General features: G+C 49.2%; 1 protein-coding gene and 1 long non-coding RNA gene across 5 annotated transcripts in view; one reads left to right on the top strand and one right to left on the bottom strand.

Annotated features, from left to right (window-relative positions):
• IL16 (interleukin 16) overlaps nucleotides 1-18,979 on the bottom strand; it is a 114,835-nt gene that overhangs the window by 13,897 nt on the left and 81,959 nt on the right. For all 4 annotated transcript variants that reach the window (XM_021674372.2, XM_064366137.1, XM_012466941.3 and 1 more), the window contains exons 6-12: nucleotides 18,548-18,662; nucleotides 16,323-16,396; nucleotides 15,093-15,309; nucleotides 12,164-12,281; nucleotides 9,156-9,288; nucleotides 5,612-5,699; nucleotides 3,187-3,668 (exon numbers count right to left, since the gene is read on the bottom strand). In XM_021674372.2, coding sequence (XP_021530047.2) covers nucleotides 3,187-3,668; nucleotides 5,612-5,699; nucleotides 9,156-9,288; nucleotides 12,164-12,281; nucleotides 15,093-15,309; nucleotides 16,323-16,396; nucleotides 18,548-18,662 — 1,227 coding nt within the window. The remainder of the gene's footprint in view (nucleotides 1-3,186; nucleotides 3,669-5,611; nucleotides 5,700-9,155; nucleotides 9,289-12,163; nucleotides 12,282-15,092; nucleotides 15,310-16,322; nucleotides 16,397-18,547; nucleotides 18,663-18,979) is intronic.
• LOC135270562 (uncharacterized) lies at nucleotides 363-5,713 on the top strand. The gene is made up of 3 exons (XR_010338713.1): nucleotides 363-1,184; nucleotides 2,157-2,354; nucleotides 3,629-5,713. It is a non-coding gene; the product is annotated as an uncharacterized LOC135270562 (long non-coding RNA).

The raw sequence follows: 18,979 nt of genomic DNA, 5'->3' as shown, positions 1-18,979 counted from the left end.
ACCGAAGGTGACATCATCAATCTGTTGTAGAATCGTTTCCACCACTGAGCCTGGATGCAGCCTTGGGTCCCTCCCAATACAGCCTAGGGACCAGATGGGCCAGGCTCGGAATAGCTGTGCAACACTCGAAGAGTTTGGATTATCGCCGTGTGCTTAAGGTGCCGTCAGGGCCCAAGGAAACAGAGAGACCACTTCTATCCAGAGGTGGAGAAGGGCTTTCTGTCTGCTTCATAAATAGACTAAGAATTTTCCAGGCAGAGAGCCAGAAGAAGAGTGTTCCAGAGACACAGCCCAACCAAACATGATACCCACCTGGAAAAAGAAGATTGAGAAGGCAGACAGCATCAAAATAATGCCATCTGCAAGAGAAATACTTTGCTGTACTCTGGTGGACGCCCCCTCTGGTTAATTCCAGATTTGTGTAATGATGGGCCATCTGACATGGCTGCAGGCCTCCTTCCAGAGAGGAAGGAGGGAAGAAGGAACAAAGGAATCATTTGGGACTGAAAAAGAAATGGCAATGTCCATGGCCTGAAATTTAAGTTCTACATTGACAGTAAACATTTTGGGGAAGGAAAGGTCTATAAAAATTAGAAAGGTATTTGCAGAGATTGTTCAGGTTCTCTATGGTAGAACTAAGCTTCAGGAGAGCATTATGAACTACTGAGAGATCAACCAATTTCGAAGGAATCATAGGGCGTCTCGAACTAGCCTTTGGAAAAGTAAGGCTGAGTCATGGCATTAGAAGCTTAAAATATTGGTCTGATGATCTCTAAGACTCTCGTCCACAAGAGAAATGACACGTGGATGAAATTTAATTTCACCCAGTTGGGAGGGCTGTAAGTCGACAGCTGTTGACATTCATGAATTGTCAGCGCTTTTACAGGCAGGCATACGTGTCACCAACTGCAGTCAACGCAGCTTCACAATGCATTTTGTCTTTTCATCAACACATCTGATATTGTACCCTCTTCATGGGAGGCTTCAAAATTAGCCCCTGAAATCAGTTGGATTTTACACAAAGTTTTCTCTTACTAGTGTTTCCTGGAACTGTGCTTGGTGGATGAAGGAGGGAGAAGAGAAAGAAGGAAAGCAGGACAGAGTGGATGCAGCATAGAAGGGAGAAATATGGTTTTTTTTCTTCTAAGAATCCTGTTGTGTGTTGGAATTTTTTTTAAGCGCAGGTGAGAGTTTAAGCTGATTTTCTATAAGAGAGATGTTAGGTTTTTGTTGAAGAAAATGTCCCAAAGTTCATTTTGGTTGTGAGAGCTCAGTCCCCTTGAGTTAGCCTAGATGGGAAAGATTTGGCGGTCATCCATTGCAGCTTGACAACAGTCTTGGGGCCCTGGAGAGAAAAGACTGCAGGGAGGGAAGGTGGGAGGGTGAGACAGTGGACACCGTGGCCATGGGAGAAAACACCCAGTGAGAAATCCTCAGGAATGGTCAAGGAAATTTTAGGAGTGACCTCAAGCAAATGGCTTCCTGTTTTCTACTGCGTGCTGTGATCCTTTCTCTGTGACCCCCCTAGTGCCCAATAAAAGTATGTCGCGCTGATTGCTTTTATGGAAATGTTTGTGGGAGAAGGATCTGCTGGCCACATGGGACAGAGCAGGTAGAGGAGGGCGGCTGCAGAACGGCCTGTGTCTCCAGGAGACGGTGCTGCTGGGGTGGGTGCAGGAGGGAGCCCTGGATTCTGCCCAGGCACGCAGGGCACCAAAGATGACCCGTGGGGAAGCTCCCTGCCTGGGCTTCCCTGAGGGCACCCCAGTTCCTCCTCCATACTTGGGGAATACTCCCTGCCCCTATGCGGCTCTGCTGAGGACGTCACCCACCGGGACAGCCCTGCTGTGGCAACTGCACTCGTCCTTTTCTGGGCCTCCAGGAGGAAGGCAAAATGACTGGCTTCTCAGCTGGCGGCTCCTGGTTTGCCCTTCTGGACTCATAGGTCTCAGGTCCAAGGGAAAATGAAATATGGGCTTAAAAGAGGGGGTGGGAGGACAATCCTCCTGAGAGCTCCATCATGTGTGGCTAAGCAGCCACATCCTGCCAGCGCTCTGCAAAACTGTACTTCCTTTTCAGTAACCTGACTTCCCTTCCCTCCTTCACTTTCACCCCTCCTGCTCAACTTCCTGTCTCCACCGCTACCCCTCCTGAAGCTTGCCAACCCTCACTGTAGATCGTTCTAGGGGATTTCCAGAGGCCCCCTCCCACCTGCCCAGGGAAGGCAGCTTCAGCGTGGCATAGCGGGTACCCGTGACCCGCCAGCGATGTGAACCTGAGCGAGTTTCTCGATTCCCTCTCTGCACAATTGGGACTCTCACCCTCAAGTCGCTGTAAGATTGAATTGACACAAGGTATGTGAAAGTACTCAGCATAGTGCCTGCGCATAAAAACGGCTCAAGACACAGCGGCTGCCTTTTGTGCAAGGGGTGGGAAGAAGGTCTTTAAGGAGCCTGACCGGGGAAGATCATGGCAATGAACGCTAATATGCCTGTGACGCCGTCAGGTACTTCCCCTAAGAGGTTACCTTTATCCTCACAATCGCCCTTGGAGGGAGCACTACAGGAAGCCCCAATTAACAGATTGCTGGGGTCCCCCCAAGGCTCCACACCTAAAGAAGTGAGGAGGCAAAGATAACTGGGGAAGAAACAGGAGCCAGTTTCTCACAATCACATCAGCCCACTCACTTAGGAAGCAGGGTAACCAGCTCTTGTCCTTTTTAGTTATTTAAGCCACTATTCTCCTTGCAGGCAGGACACTCAAAGACCCACATGCGAAGGCTGCCTCCCCCATCATGGAGCAGCCCTCCAGGGGCCCTGGTATTTTTCTTTCATGGTGAGAGTGAGAAATGACACCGGAAATGCAGCAAAGCACCATGGCACGTGTATACCTATGCAACAAAGCTGCATGTTCTGCACATGGACCCCAGAACTTAAAGTATATATACAAAAAATTCCAGTGTGTTATGGATGGGAGCCCAGATGCCAGCAAACAGGACTGGGGCTTCAATTACCTGTCAACCTTCAAACCCACTTTCCACGGTCGGTCCTAGGCTGAGACCTACACATCAGCTTCTCTCTGGTGGAGCAGGAGGAACCTTCATTCTGCCTCTGCTAACACTACAGCCCATGCTCAAGATTTGAGTCTGGTGCTGGAAACACTCAACCTGTGGACCCATCCTCTTACCTGGCCACAGGTGGTCAGGGTGTGCCCAGAAGCGCATGAGGAGTCCTCTCTCTCTTCCAGACTCTTCTGAGGGTCACTGTCACTTTTAAAGTATTTTCTGGGCGGAGGCTTGGGCTTGGAGGACGTAGGCTTTCTCACCAAAATCTCAAAGGATTTCTTTATTCTCAGCGGCGGGCGGCTGTCCCGGTTCTCTGGGAGGGGCGGGCTCTCCTGGGGCAGCCTGGAGGATGCTACAGAAAGCACCACCGGCTCCCGTGCCAGGGGCAGGCTGGGGCTGTGAGTGCTGATGTCCACGTCGGAGGACGGCTTCTCAGCACTGCCACCCCCAGGACTTCCCCCCGGGGATCCAGACATGTAGCTGCTGTCACTGCTGGAGCGGACCATGATCTTCTGAGCCCTGCGATGCGGGGGCGCTGAGTTCTTCTCTTGTTCCTTCTCCAAGGTAGGCCGCCCATGCCAACTGCTTTCCAGCCTTTTGACACCTGTGTGGGAAGCACCAGGGAATCTTCACAGCTGAGCTTCAGAAGATGAAAAAGCACCCTGGCCTCGCCTGTGCTGCTACAGGCATCACAGTGTACACAGCCGTCTCATCTGAGGCCACTCTGGATCTGGAGCGTGGCAATCTTGGTGTTGGACCCCAGTGAGCTGTCTGACTTTGGGTTGGGAAAATTGTTCAAGCTTTCTGAGCCTGTGAGTGATGGATATGGAGATATGCCCCCCAGATCACCCATCGAGGGAGGGCTTGGAGTCCCAGCTGTGGGGAGTGCTGCTGGTAGACTACTTTCAGCCGTGGGTCCCTCCAGGGACCCGCAGTGGGTATCCCATCTCTAGGGACTGCTGGAGACAGGGTTACAGAGGCCCAGCCATGTTGGCCAACTCAGGACAACTCTAACGGGGACTTTAGCTGCAGAGCTCCAGGGCTTGGCTGAAGCTGTTGGCTGTGCATCCCAGCTCCATCCTCCCTCGGTCTACCTGCCTATACTCCCCTCTCTGCCACGGGTAGTGATCCCGAGGACACTTCCTAAGAAACACGCTTCCTAATAAAAACTCCATCTCAGAGTCGGCTTCCTGGGGGACCCAGCTCCATTTCTGCGTCTGTAAAATGCAGATGATAATTCTAAAGTCACTGGGCTTATTTTGAGGCTTAATAAAGATAGAGAAACTACCTGTCAAGGCACTTTGAATCTTATACGAAGAAGTCACCATTTCTTTCCAGTTGAGGGTGAGGTGAGGGCAGAAAGCCACTATTTCTTAGCCATTGCACCTCCCTCCCTCCCTACCTACTGGCCCTTCTTCCTGGTTCTCAGTGCCCCCTACCCTGGTTTCCAGCACGAGGGCTACCCACAAATCCTTGAGAGGCCCTTCTCTCTAGTGGCAAACTGCCCTAAAATCACAGCTCAAGGGGGTGGGAGAAAGTTGAAGTCTAGTCCCTTGCTCAAATTCCAGCTCATGCTGAGAGACTCGGAAAGCCAGGGGAGCCCCACGAGAGAGAACCAAGGCCAGTCCGGCTCCCAACTCATTTTCTCTTTACATGAAAAGTTTTCTTTTGCTTTTTCCTGATCATAAAAGATAATGCATCCTCCTTAGAGAAAACAGCCACAAAAGAAACGAAAGTAAACATTCACTTCACCTGTGTTTCTATCATCCAGAAATCACTACTGTCAAAATGTTGGCGAGTTTCTCTGTCATGCTTTTCTGAGCATATCAGCGTGTTGGGTAGGTGGAAACGGTAGACCAGAGCTGAAATAAAATGTTGTGTCCTGTTCTTTTCTCTGAACACTTTCTCAGGTCAGTCTCTTGTTGCTATCAGTGCCAATGGTTGCATGTTGTTCTATCATAAGGATATTCCATGATGATTTGATGAATGCCCAGTGGCTGGGCACGGGGGTCAAGCCAGCTGGACTTCCATTCCACAGCCTCTGTGCTCTAGTGCTGTGACTTTGAGTAAGAGGTCTTTGAAGGCCTCACTTTTTCTTACAAAATGTGCATAAAAATTATGTGTGAATGCATGAATTAGCACAGCGTCTGACATCATAAGAAGTCAATAAATGTCAGAATTATATTCCCAAATGTTAGTTTTTCCAATATTCTATTTTTATAGACTAGGAGTTGCAAACTCAAATACCTACAGGGGCAACTGTGTGAATGGCAACTCGGTGTAGGATAAAGGGAATGGGGAGCTGGAGAGAGCCCGGCACATTTGCAACAGTTCCAGTTCAGATGCTTTTAAAATCCTGTGTCTTCCAAACAAAGCAAAAATATAACCTAACTTTAGCTGGGGTGCTGCTAGTTTTCAGTCTTTGTCTACGTACTATGCTGGTCTACGACAACTTCTGTTACTATTCCTTGGCTAGAGGATGAGTGAGTGGATAAAGCCTTTTGAGAAGGCAAAGACATTTTACATCAAGTCCACCATGTGTCTTACCTTCCGGACTCCACTGATGCCTCTCCTTTCCAAACTTCCTGTTTTCCACCGCCTGGGCCACAGCTGCTTTGAGTTGCTGTTCAGAGACCTAGAAAATGTCAATCATCTCCTCAAACAGTGGAAGCTCCTGCATCAGGCTCCCAGCCCTGTACCAGCTCCCAAGCTGGGCCACTACATTCTAGGTTTTTTTTTCCTTTTAACCCACTCTGCAAATAGCTGACAAATTCCATTTCCAGAAGTATCCTGGGAATCAATGGTTCCCCAGTATCTTCTAGATAAAGTCCAAAGTCTATCAATGCAGGGGTTCCCAAGAGGCCCCCTCAACTCTCCAACTTTCTCCCCACTACTTGCTGCAAAATTCTAGGTCAAGTTCCCACTTCATAGGTTACCTCTTTGAGCTACTCCATTCATGGCAATGCTGCCATGACCTGATCGTCAACAATGTCATAATCATCACGATCGCTCTTATACTGTGTGTCTTATGACTCACAGTTCATTATCACTTTGGAGTAACAGTTAAGAGTATGAATCTCAGAGTCAAACAGGCCTGTGTTCTAGTCCCAGTTCCTTTATTGCATATACCTAGACAAGTTACTTAGCCTCCTAAGCCTCCATCTCTTCCTTCTGTAAGATAATAACAATAATAAAACCCACCTAACAATGAGGACAGGTTTTTTAAAAGTAAGTTATTTGACATCAAAAGTACAAGAAACAAAAAAAATAGACACATTGGACTATGTAAAAATCAAAAACTGCTGTGCATCAAAAGGGCATAATCAACAGATTGAGGAGGCAGCTCACAGAATGGGAGAAAATATTTGCAAAGCGTATTTCAGATAAACGGTTGAGCTCCAGAATATGTAAAGAACTCTACCACTCAGCAGCAGCAACAATAATGAAACAGCCTGGTTATAAACTGGGCACAGAACCTGAACAGACATTTCTTTTAAAAAGATACACAAACGGCCAAAAAGCAAATGAAAAAATGCTCAACATCACTAATGACTAGGTAGATACAAATCACAACCATGCTGAGTTACCACCTCACACACGTTAGGACATTAGGATGGCTACTATTAAAAAGAGAAAAGAGGCTGGGCATGGTGGCTCATGCCTCTAATCCCTGCAATTTGGGAAGCTGAGGAGGGCAGATCACTTGAGGTCAGCGTTTGAGATCAACCTGACCAACATGGTGAAACCTGTCTCTACTAAAAATACAAAAATTAGCCAGTGTGGTGGCATGCACCTGTAATCCCACCTACTGGGGAGGCTGAGGCAGAAGAATCGCTTGAACCTAGTGCAGTAAGCTCAGATCGTGCCGCTGCACTCTAGCCTGGGTGACAGAGTGAGACTCCGTCTCAAAAAAAGGAAAGAACAAAATATTGGCAAGGATATGGAGAAACTGGAACCCCTGTGCTGTTGATAAGAATGTAAAATGGTGTAGCTCCTGTGGAAAATAGTTTGAAGGCTCCTCAAAAACTTAAAAATTGAATTACTATATGACCCAGCAATTCCACTTCTGGGTGTATACCCCAAAAGAAGTGAAGTCAGTATCTCAGGGATATCTGTACTCCAGTTCACTGTAGCATTATTCACAATAGTCAAAAGGTGGAAACAACCCAAGTACCCACAAACAAACAAACAGAATGTGATACACACGCGCACACACACATATATATATGCACACATACACACACGCACACACACATGCACACACATACATATATGCACACATACACACATGCACATGCACACGCACACAGACACATGCACACACATACATGCACACACAGACACATATGCACACACACATGCACACACGCACACACAGACACATGCACACACATACATGCACGCATGCACACAATGCACGCACACACATGCACACAGACACATGCACAGACACACACATGCACACACGCATGCACACACACGCACACATGGATACACACATGCACACATACACACATGCATGCACACATACACACGCACACATGTGCACACATGCACACATGCATACACATGCACACATACACGCACACACGCACACATGCACACACACATGCACACATGCATACACACACGCACACATGCACACACACGCATGCATACACACGCACACATGCACACACATATGCACACATACACACGCACACAAACATATGCACACACATGCACACACGCACATACACGCACACATGCACACACATGCATACACACGCACACATGCACACACATATGCACACATACATGCACACACATACATGCACACACGCATGCACACACACGCATGCACACACGCACATGCACACACGCACATGCACACACACGCACACATGCACACAGACACACACATGCACACATACACATGCACGCACACACACACATGCACACACGTGCACACACACTCGAATATTATTCGACCTTAAAAAGGAAAGAAATTCTGGCATGTGCTACAACATTAATCTTGAGGATATTATGTGAAGTCAAATAAGCCAGACACAAAAAGACAAATATTATATGATTCCAGTTCTGTGAAGAACGTAGAGGTCAACATCACAGAGACGGAAAGTAAATTGGTGATTCCCAGGGGCTGCAGGTAGAACACAGGGACTTGTTTAATGGGTGGAGTTTAAATTCTGAAAGATGGGAAGAGCTCTGTAGATGGGTGGTGGTGACGGCTGCACAACAATGAGAATGTCTTTGATGCCACTGAACTGTACACTTAGAAAATGGTTAAGAGGGTAAATTTTATGTTACGTGTATTTTACCACAATAGTCAGTAATAGATAAATCATTTAAAGTCTTGGGTTTACCAACTATTAATAGAGAAGAGTTACCATTCACAACAGTCTGGTAAGGCAAAGACCACTCCCCCGTGTCAGAGTTGGGGAACCAGAGGCTCTGGGAGGTTGGATGAGTTACCCAAGGTCACCATAAGCAAACAGCTGACTGGACACGTGCCAGGCATCCTGCTGCTGGCCCCGCCTCTCTTCTCTCTGCCCTGTGTCTGTGCCCCTGGATCTGCCCTGCCTAGGTTGCCTTTGCCTTTCTGCCGCTCTAAACCTTACCTGTCCTTTCTGGCCTGGCTCCCTTATCTGAGCAGCTGGAACCCCAGCTCCCTCACTGTCGAGGCCCTCACCTCTATGGCCTGTGTGTGTGTGTACCATCTCTCTGGCCGGAATGCACACTCCTTCAGCCCAGGGCCACAGCATTTGCCCACAGCCTGACCCCTACCCCACTGATGTTCTGCCATAGTCCTAAAAGCAGCAAGAGGTACTGGTCAATTAATTGGGACCTCTTTCTTTTCTTATAACTCAGCTGTCAGAGCTTCCCTCAGTTAATGTCAATTGCCTCTGATATCTAGGAGTTTGTTTGTGGACCTCTGCTGCAGACAATTCTTATCACAGAAACCTGGAAGGGATTCTTGGGAATTCAGGTCCAAACCCAGCCAGCAACATCCTTTTTCCCATCTATCTCTTGTTGCAGTTTTGGTACTGAAAGAGTGAGCCTGAGAAGAAGAGGAGAGCCCAGCGGGTGTTACCTGTGGGTCTGGATGTCGGCTGACGATGATGGGGACCGGACCGGGATCACAGTGACTCAGGATCGTGTAGACTTCGTTGAGTGTCATGCAGTGCACAGGGGAATCACTGATTTCCACAAGCTCATCCCCACATCTGTTCAAGCATCAACAAGAAGCCATCAGTAAGAGAATCAATGAGACATGTGAACAGTCCCTGCCTCAGGGGCCCACTCCTGGCCGGGCTGTTTGATGAGATCTAAAAATCACATGAATAAGTAGACCTTCCTAGCTACCAGATCAAAACGCAGAACAGGGCAGACCAAAGCAGCACATCCCACACCCCCGACTGTCCAACCGCAAAGCGGCAGGTATTTCATATCTACGGTTGTCAACATTAACCAAAGTTCATCTGTAACTTTCCTCCTTTCACATTTAAGTACGCCCATTAAAGATTGAGTGTGCTTTAGCAAATTCAACTGAATAACCAGTTAACTAAGATTTCATCCACCACATCCTCTCCTTGGGCCTCAGTGTTCCCCTAAGAGACTAGTGAGGAGGAAAAATTGTATCTAACATAGCACACACGGGATGTTAGATGTCAGACCTAACATCTTCTATGTGCTAAAAGGGGGAGAAAAAATAACTCAGCAGGAGAGCAGCTGAGATTCTTGCAAAAAGAAATAAGGAGAAAAGGTGGTGGTGTTCATTCTAGTTGTAAGGTGGGAAGGGAGTTAATAGCAACGTAAACCTAAAAAAAATGATAGAAAAGATGGGGGTCACATAGATACATGGAGGCCTGTATAATGCAGTCCCCTTCCCGATCTAGGTAGGGAAATTGAGCTGCAGAGGGTGAACAGACTTCCCTGATCTAGGTCTGCTCAGGAATTGACAAACTTTTTCCGCAAAGGGCCAGAGAATATTTCCAGTGTTGCATGCTTTGCTGTACTGTCTCTGTTGAAACGACTCAACTCTGCTGTTACATTAATAGCAAGACAGCTGCGGCCCTAGATGAGGCATAAACAAATGAGCCTGGCTTTGTTCCAATAGAATTTTATTAAAACAGACAAACAAAGCACAACAGTGATAGGCCCCAGTGTGCAGACCCCTGGCCTGGCTGGTCATCAGCAGGTCCAGGACTGGAACTCCAGTCTCCTGAGGCTGATTTCCCTGTGCCTCCTGCTGTGTTCTGTGGCTTCCTTCTGCTGAGTTCATCCCCTTCACCCTTGCTAGGAGAGTATTCGTTTTTACTGCTGTAACTGAAGACCATGGCCATAGGGCACCAGACGCTAGGAAAAGCAGAAGCTTCCAGAATAATCCCTACCCCACTGCAGATCTAAGAAGGAGGCACTCTCTGCCTGGGGGTACTGGACAAAGACAAGCACTCTGAGCCTGCAGTGAGTCCCAAGTGCCAGCACAGCAGCTCAGCAAATCACCTGCCACCTCTCTGCAGAGAATAGCAAATCCCTTTCTAATTCAGGAGCTCCATCAAGACAGCATCGTAAGCAGGGATCACAGAAAACCCTTTAAAAAGATGGCAAAAGTCTCCTGATTTAGGAAAATCCAAAACCAGGGAGAGAAGATATATTTGTACTCTACATGAATGTTACAGTGCAGACAAAGTATTCTAATGAATTAAATTCTAACAAATTCGATTTTTAAAAATCAAATTCAGATCACTATTGAAAAGGAAATTTAGATTTGAACTTCTCTTAGAAATTATTTATAAAAAATATATCTAGAATACCCCAAAATATTTTGTTATGCCAGAAAGAACCTGTATTTCTACTACTGATATTTTCTCTCTCTCTCTCTCTTTTTTTTTTTTTGAGACAGGGTCTCGCTCTGTTGCCCAGGCTGGAGTGCAGTGGCGCAACCTCAGCTCACTGCAACCTCTGCCTCCCGGGCTCAAGTGATCCTCCTGCCTCAGTCTCCCAAGTAGCTGAGATTATAGGCATGTGGCACCACGCCCAGCTAATTTTTGTATGTTTAGTAGAGATGGGTTTTGCCATGTTGGCCAGGTTGGTCTTGAACTCCTGAGCTTAAGCCACCCACTTGCCTCGGCCTCTCAAAGTGCTGGGATTACAGGTGTGAGCCTCAGTGCCCAGCTTAGTAATATTTTCGCCATTAAGCCGTTTCCATATAGAATTCATAGATTAACCTCATCAAAGCTCCTATTTATGTCATTGTAAATTCTATATGAAATCTGAATTAAAGTATGTTTATTTCATGTTTTCTGTGTTGAGCTGGTGTTCTCCGAGACAATGCTTCTTAAACTGTAATATGCATACTCATTCATGGGGATTTTGTTAGAACGCAGGTCCTGGCTCAGCAGGTCTGGGTGGGGTGTCTGAAATTTCATATTTCTAACAAGTTCCCAGTTGCTGTTGATTCTGCTGGTCCAGCCCACACTTTGAGGAACACAACTCTGAGCTATGCCCAGATCATTTTTTTTTTTTTTTGAGGCACCTTCAGGACTTTATCAGATAACCAGACTCCAGCTCCAGCCACAGGCTTGAACAGCATGCTAGGTGTGGTCTCAGAGCCCCCAACAGGTTCTGTGCCTCCTGGCCCCACCCTGGGATTTCTCAGGGTCACAAATGTGTATAGGGTAGGGGTGTGCCGGCCACAGCGGGAAGTGGTGTTCAAGACACCCCACCTCCGCCCCCCACACCTGGCTCTGCTGTGGGAGCTGAGAACAAAGACCCTACCCACTCCGCTCCTGCGGGCCCCTGGGGCTCAGCCAGCACCCACCCTCCCAGTGGCCTGGGCAGGGGCTGGGGTGCAAAGCCTCACTCCCTCTAAGCCAAACTGAAAAATGCATCTCCAAAGAGTGTCTTGGCGGGCAGGAAGGAGGCCTGCCCCTCCCGAGCCAGTGCTCACAACAAGGGGTGTCCTAGGGGGCAGAGCAGCGGACCCCACCACAAGACCATTCTTTATGGCTCATCTCCAAACCAATCTCCCGACATTCTACGGTATTTCTTCCCTGGTTGTAAGTCAGGGGTCTATTCAGCACAGAAGTGAGGACATACCGGAGGCGTCCGTCCAGATGCGCCACGGATCCCGGTGAGAGCGTGTGGACGAAGATGCCGGAGATGCACTGGAAGTAGGGCACGCTGCACAGGCCGATGCCCAGGCCCACGCCAGCCTCTGGAAGGCAGAACAGGGTGGGGCGGGGAGACCAGGACTGAGCTTTCTCAGGGGCCCACCCGCCCACTGGGTGCCACAGACACGGCCCCCTGGTGACTACGGCTTTCATCCCGCCCGTATTCACGGAGCAGTCACTGGGTGCAGGCACCGCTCTAGGCTCAGAACAGTGACCGAGGCAGGCAAGGAATAGCGGGAAAAGACTAGGAAGGAAGGAGGGAAGGAGGGAGGGAGGGAGGGAGGGAAGGAGGGAGGGAGGGCGCTAGGTGAGAAGAGAGGACAGTATCTAAGAGCGGTAAGTCTTATATGGTGAATGTATGCAGAACGTGCTGGAAAGTGAGGGATGGCTACTTCAGGCCTCAGAGGAGACACTGTTTACGCTAAAATACAAGTGACAAGAGTTAGGGGTGAAGAGATGGGACAGAGCATCTCAGAAGCAGAAACAGCCCATGCAAAGGCCCCAGGGCAAAAGCAAGCATGCCACGTCGCAGGACCAGGAAGGCCAGCGTGGCGGGGACACGGCCTGCACAGGAGAGCAGCACGTGATGGGGAGAGACGGGGACCGAGCGCAGAGCCTGCGGGCCTTTGTCAACAGGGGCACGTCAGTGAACGGGTTTATTCGGGACAGCATAGGAGAGCTGCGAACAAGGAAGTGACACGATCTCGTTCCTGTTTTTATAAACACGTCTGGCTACCGTGAAGGGAAACAACTATGGGTCCTGGAGAATGGAAGCCAGGAGGCCAGCTAAGAGGCCGCTGCCGAGAGAGACAGTGGAGGCCCGGACTTCACCTCTCGTGAACATGGAGAGAAATGGATGCCAGTGAATGGACTTTGAAGAGACTTGCTGATGGATGAAGTATAGAAACTTAACAAATAAAATCAGACTTGGAGATTTGTTTGTCTTGAGTAGTTGAGCGATGGTGATGCGATTTACCAAAGCAGGGAAGGCTATGAAAGACTGAGGTTGTGAAGGTAGGACCTGGGGGTTCAGCTTTGCCCACACGACACGCGCAATGTGCTGGAAAGTGAGGATGGCAACTTCAGGCAGCTGCGCGGGGAAGAGGGTGCTGTCAGGATGTCTGAGACCGTCCCAGGGACGCGTAGAGATGTTTGCACAGATGAAGCCGGAACCCAGGAGAGAAAGCAGGGCGGAAGCTGAAAGTCTGAATGTAGCTGCATGTAGCTGGTGTTAGGGCTGTGGGGCTGGACGGGATCCCCCAGCATGTGGGAGAGGAGGGCCTGCGGCTCACCAACATGGACACGTCTGGAAAAGGAGGACCGGATGGAGCGACCACAGAGTAGGGGAAAGCCCTTTCCAGTTTCCTTTTGACACATATCATGTACAGAGCGCTTTGGCGAATGTTTTCACCTTCTCATGCTGGTCCTCCCAGCAGTCCCATGAAGAATGCCGTGGCGATTGTTGGCAATCCCATTTTATGGATGAAGAATTTGGTAAAAGTCAGAGCCCTTCCCACACCCAGGTTTCCTCACTAAAGCAAGAGCTTTCCAGTCTAATGGAAGCCAGAAATTGCATAAGATACTTGTTTAGAATGTGGATAACTCAGCCTCAACTCACCCTATTGAAGCAAAATCTCTGGGGGTAGAGTTTAAAAAGCTGCATCAGATAAAATAAGCAGACAAAAATCCTCCCTAAGGCATTTCTGATGCCAGTGATCAGAGGAAACACCACTGAGGCCACGCCTTTTCCACTTCGTGCCTGCTCAGTAAACGGACTGCAGGAGCCCTGGATAGAGCTGTTGGCACCATGCCAGCACACATTTGTCTGCCCCTAGTCCTTATGCCAAGCATTGTGCCCGGCTTGCAGGCACACAGAGGCACCTGAAGCCTCAGGGAGCTTCTGGTCCAGCAGGAGCGCCAAGACATGCATCAGGCAAAGCTGTATGCAAGGAATTCACTATGTAGGCTTCCCTTCCACTTCAACACCAGACCTCAAGTTCACCCTCCTCTCTCCAAATCCACTTCTCCCGACCACTGACCCAAATGGCTGCAAGTGGTTTCCAAGCCTCACACTATGGGCCATTCTCCATGGAGAACCCTAGGAGACATTTTTTGGAGCGTAAGTGGATGTGTCACACCCCTGCTTAGCAATCTTTAAAGGATTTCCTACTGCAGTTAGAAGAGAATCGAGCTGCAAAGCCCCACAGCGTCTCTCTGCCTCTGCCAAGTGCTGCAATGCCAGCTCTCACTCTGCCCACCTGGCTGCAGCCATGCTGGCCTTCTTTCTGCTCCTAGAATACATGCTGGCCCCTGTGCTGGAGCCCAGCTCTGTACCTCGCTGCCTCCTCTTTATCCAAAGGTCTCAGCTCGGTTGCATTCAAGCAGAGAGGGCTCCGAGCCCTCCGGAGTTAGCAGCCCACCTGGGGTGGCAAAGGGAATGGCTGTCTGTCCCTGAGTGTCAGAGGTAGAAAGGACCTGAATTATCTGCCACAGGTAGGGAAATGGAGGCCCAGTGGCGTCTTGGCATATTGCTGCAGAGTTACCACTCCCGGCCCATTGTTTCTCTCCCTTTCTGTCTCTCTCTCTGAGTGTTTTTGTGTGTAATTTTGTGTGTGATTTTTTGTTTGCTTTGTTTTGCTTTATTTTAAGCACTGACCCAGAACACACTGACTAAGTTTGAATGGTACTTCTTGAGCTTCTATAAACAGAAGACCAGACCTGGCTCCAAGCAATGGCCATAGAATCTGCTAAAAGACAACATCCTGCCTTGCCTCTGGACTGATGCCAAGTGAGTAAAGCCTGGGGGTGCTCAGCCGGCGCTGGAGACCCAGGCAAGGCAAGGCTGCAGCACTCACCTTTCTGCAGAGAAACCTCCACCATGATTCTGTAATTGGGCTTGGCAGTGCTGACGGGGGCCGAGGGGCTTTCCAAGGCGAAGGAGCTGCTGTCCTTGGTGATACAAGTGCTGGAGCTCAGGGAGCGGCACAGCGGGGGAGACAGGTGGCTGCACGGGGAAGGGGGCGCCATCAGGCGGGTTCTCACGGTGAGGGTGAGGAGCCCCTTTTTGGCTTGCTGAAAGGAAAGAGAGAGGGCTACAACACCCTGAAGCAATCCAGGGTGAGATGAAGAAATACTGTTTAAGGAAACGCAGCTCTGTGTGTGTGTGTGCGTGTGTGTGTATGATATATAAATGTGTGCACATATTCATATGTGTTACAAATTACATTATGATGTATTTGTATAAATACACACATAACTACTATATATATCTATATATGTCAGATGGATGAACAGATAGATGGAAGCATGAATAGATGGATGGATAGATGAATAGATGGATGGAAGGATAGATGAATAGATGGATGAATAGAGATAGACAGATAGATAAATAGATGAATAGATGGATAGTGAATTGAACTAACTAGATGGAGACTCAAAAATATCTTTTAGCAATTATCTTAAAAACTTAAAACAGATTTGTAAATATACCAGGATAAATGCACGGAGTGTTTTAAAAGAGTTTTAATAATCTTAAAGAGTTTTAAAATCCCCCACAAGAATCCTGATTGCACTATTACTTTCTGAGTCAGGTATTCTTTTAACCCTGTGCCAAGATCAGCATAAGCGAGGTGCCTCACGTGAAGGATCCCCCAGTCTGAATTTGTAGGTTTAGATGCTGAGAGCTTGGTTTCTTTGCCTGAAGGTCCCAGAGTTTGGTCACATATTGATAAGAAATGGTCACCTTGGGCCAGGCGTGGTGGCTCACGCCTGTAATGCCAGCATTTTGGAGGGCCAAGGCGGGCGGATCACAAGGTCAAGAGATCAAGACCACCCTGGCCAACATGGTGAAACCCTGTCTCTACTAAAAATACAAAAATTAGCTGGGTGTGGTGGCAGGCACCTGTAATCCCAGCTATCGGGAGACAGGAGAAAATCTTGAATCAGGGAGTCGGAGGTTTCAGCGAACCGAGATCGTGCCACTGCACTCCAGCCTGGCGACAGAGCGAGACTCTGTCTCAAAAAGAGAAAAGAAAGAAAGAGAGAAGGAAGGAAAGAAGGAAGGAAGGAAGGAGTGGGTGGGTCACCTTGAACTTCTGCAAAGCATCCTGGTGTGTTAGTCCAGCCATTGATTCGCCATTGAGCTCCAGAATTTCATCACCTGTTGCAAGAGAGAAAGTGTAGCTAAGAAGAGTGTTGCCCAATCGGAGGGCATTATCATTACCTTTCATTCTAGTCTCCCTACCTGCCCAGTTTTGGTATGACTTGCGAAGCTCTGGAAGAACACTTTCCCATTTGGTGCTCTCCCCTTGCCAGGCAGGCAGGGCAGCAACGTGGGCCTTCTCTGGCACCCCCTCTCTTCCAGGGTGACACCCGGGGTTCTTAGCCAGGCACACAAGCCCTGGCTGAATATGGTCCTTGCCCACCTCTTTGCTTCTTGCCTCCCTGACCCTCACACCATGTCTGGGCACCCTCCTCTCCCCTCTCCTGTCTCTTTCATCTGCTCTGTAATTTCAGCTGTTTTCCTGATACCGATGCTCCCCAAATGTCTGCATTTGCTATCTCCCTGAACGGATGCCCAAATTGTCATTCTCCTGCCGGACAGCGCCACCTCGTGGTCATCGGCGGACATCGCTCTCCCTTCTGCTGCTCAAAACCTGGTTTGCCTTCCTTTTTCTCCTCCACCTCCAGTGCGTCTTCTTCTATGTAAGGCAATGCCTTTCTCTAGTTGACTAAGACCAGAAACCTTCCAGTTCTCTCTGGTCCAACCCCCGGCAACCCTTGGCAATCTCTGCTCAGGCTTTGTCACTTCTCTCATCTGCTCCCTCCTCCTCCCAGGGTTACCGCCTCCGCCTCCGGGCAGTCCCTGGAGCTGGAGCCTGGGGCTCACAATGGCCTCTTAAATGGCCTTTCTGTTTCTGATCTCTCCAGCCCACTTCATCCCTCACTCTAATTTCCAAAGCCTCCAAAAGTCCCGGTCTCAGCGGGTCCCTCCCGTAGTATAAAAACCTTCGGAGGCCTGCCACGGCCCACACCCTCAAATCCACATGCATAAGTCTGTATAATGCTGAAGTTGGTAAACTTTTTCTGTAAAGACGCAGCTAGTGAAGGTTTGAGTCTTTGTGAGCTGCATCTACTCCGGATGACCGGTGCGTGGATGAGCACGCCCAAGTCCCAAGGAAGCTTTTTTATGGACACCAAAATTTGGATCTCATTTCATTTTCACATGTCATCAAAGAATCAAAAAACACTTTTAAATTTCCAACCATCTAGAAATGTAAAAACCTTTCTTCGTGAGATCTTGAAAACAGATTTGGCCCACAGACTCTGGTGTGCCCCCGCTGCCCTAAGCCAGCTAGATGATATACCCAGCACAGCCTGCAGAAAGCGAGCTGACAGAGAAGAGTGAGAACGCTACGAAGTCACTTCTCTTCAGACCTCTGGTGGGTGACCCAGTCCTTGGCCCGCGGTGGCTGCTCTCTGCCCTGTGACTTCCAGCCCCTGAACTTTGCCCCCTGAGTTGAAACCTGGTGATCTCTTTGGGCCAAACCTGTAACACAATAATCCACGCATGACTTTAGGGTGAAGTTGGGGGTGGGGGAACCCTGACTCTCCAGGACAAGAAGACAGGCAGCTCTGTTCTCCCCGCCCCTCGCTCCCAGGATGGCTGAGCCGTCTGTCCTGTAGGATATGAAAGAACTGAGAGCGGGTGGGTCGACAGGAGAAGGACGAGTGCAGAGTGGAAGAGAGGGTCCCTGGCTGGCAGACCACGAGCTCTTCAAAGCAGGAATCATGCCCGACTGTTTCTCTCTGTATTCCTAGAGCCTAGAATTCAGTAGGCTCCTAGCAAACGAATGTTTATCAGATTCAGCTGTTACAAGGGTTGGAAGCATTGAACCCGGCTTCCCTGTGGTTGTGAGTTAGGAAGGACAGGGAGAATGAAGGAGGCAGGTGTTAATGGATCCCAGCTGCTGAGACAGGCTCTTGGACGGAAAGGGAAAGACAGCAGAGAGAATGGGTGAGAAGAGGGGAGGGTCAGAAACAGACCCCTCAGATTTGGGCCCCACCCAGGCTGGCCCTAGAACCAGCTAAAAGGTAATGGTGCCAGGAGCTAAATGTGCAAACATGCACGACCAACGTGCCAGTCATAATGAAGCTGAGTTCTCACTGCCTGCAGACCCCAGAATCCATGTCGGCCATATCCTGACGGCTCAAGACACACTTTGCATTCCCACCATCTTCTATGCCCCAGCAATTCTGGATTCTGCTTCTGATTCCTCCACCGCGGTCTGAAAAGCGCTGGGAAGCCTACCTTCCTGTAGCCTTCCATCGGCGGCGGCTGCTCCCCCTGCAAAAATGGTTTTGACGTAAATCCCAATGGGGCCATAAATGCTGTCTTTTCCCCCAACGATACTGAAGCCCAGGCCCTGGGGAAAGAAGAGAAGGTCTGATTTAGGAGTAGTATTCCACGCTTCCCATTGGGCTGATGCCTTCCAAGGACCTGCCTCAGCCCTGAACAAAGGGACTGGGAAAGAGAGAAGGTGGCTTTGGTCTCAGAGATGGCTTAACAACAACAGAAATAGCAATAGCAGTGGTGTGAAAGCCAGCCTGGGCCGGGTAGCGTCTGGAGCTTTCGCCGGAGGCTGGATGGAGACCAGCACCCTGGCTCTCTCCCTCCAGTTGGCAATCCTGGGCCATTTTCTGCTTTCGTGCCTCAGTTTCCCTCCTTGTAAAATAATGATGT

This window comes from Aotus nancymaae, unplaced genomic scaffold, assembly GCF_030222135.1.
Source record: "Aotus nancymaae isolate 86718 unplaced genomic scaffold, 86718_ANA_hifiasm-v0.15.2.pri h1tg000064l_0, whole genome shotgun sequence".
Lineage (NCBI taxonomy): Eukaryota > Metazoa > Chordata > Mammalia > Primates > Aotidae > Aotus > Aotus nancymaae.
The sequence above is the reverse complement of the archived record's forward strand: the minus strand, read 5'-3'. Positions and strand labels throughout refer to the sequence as shown.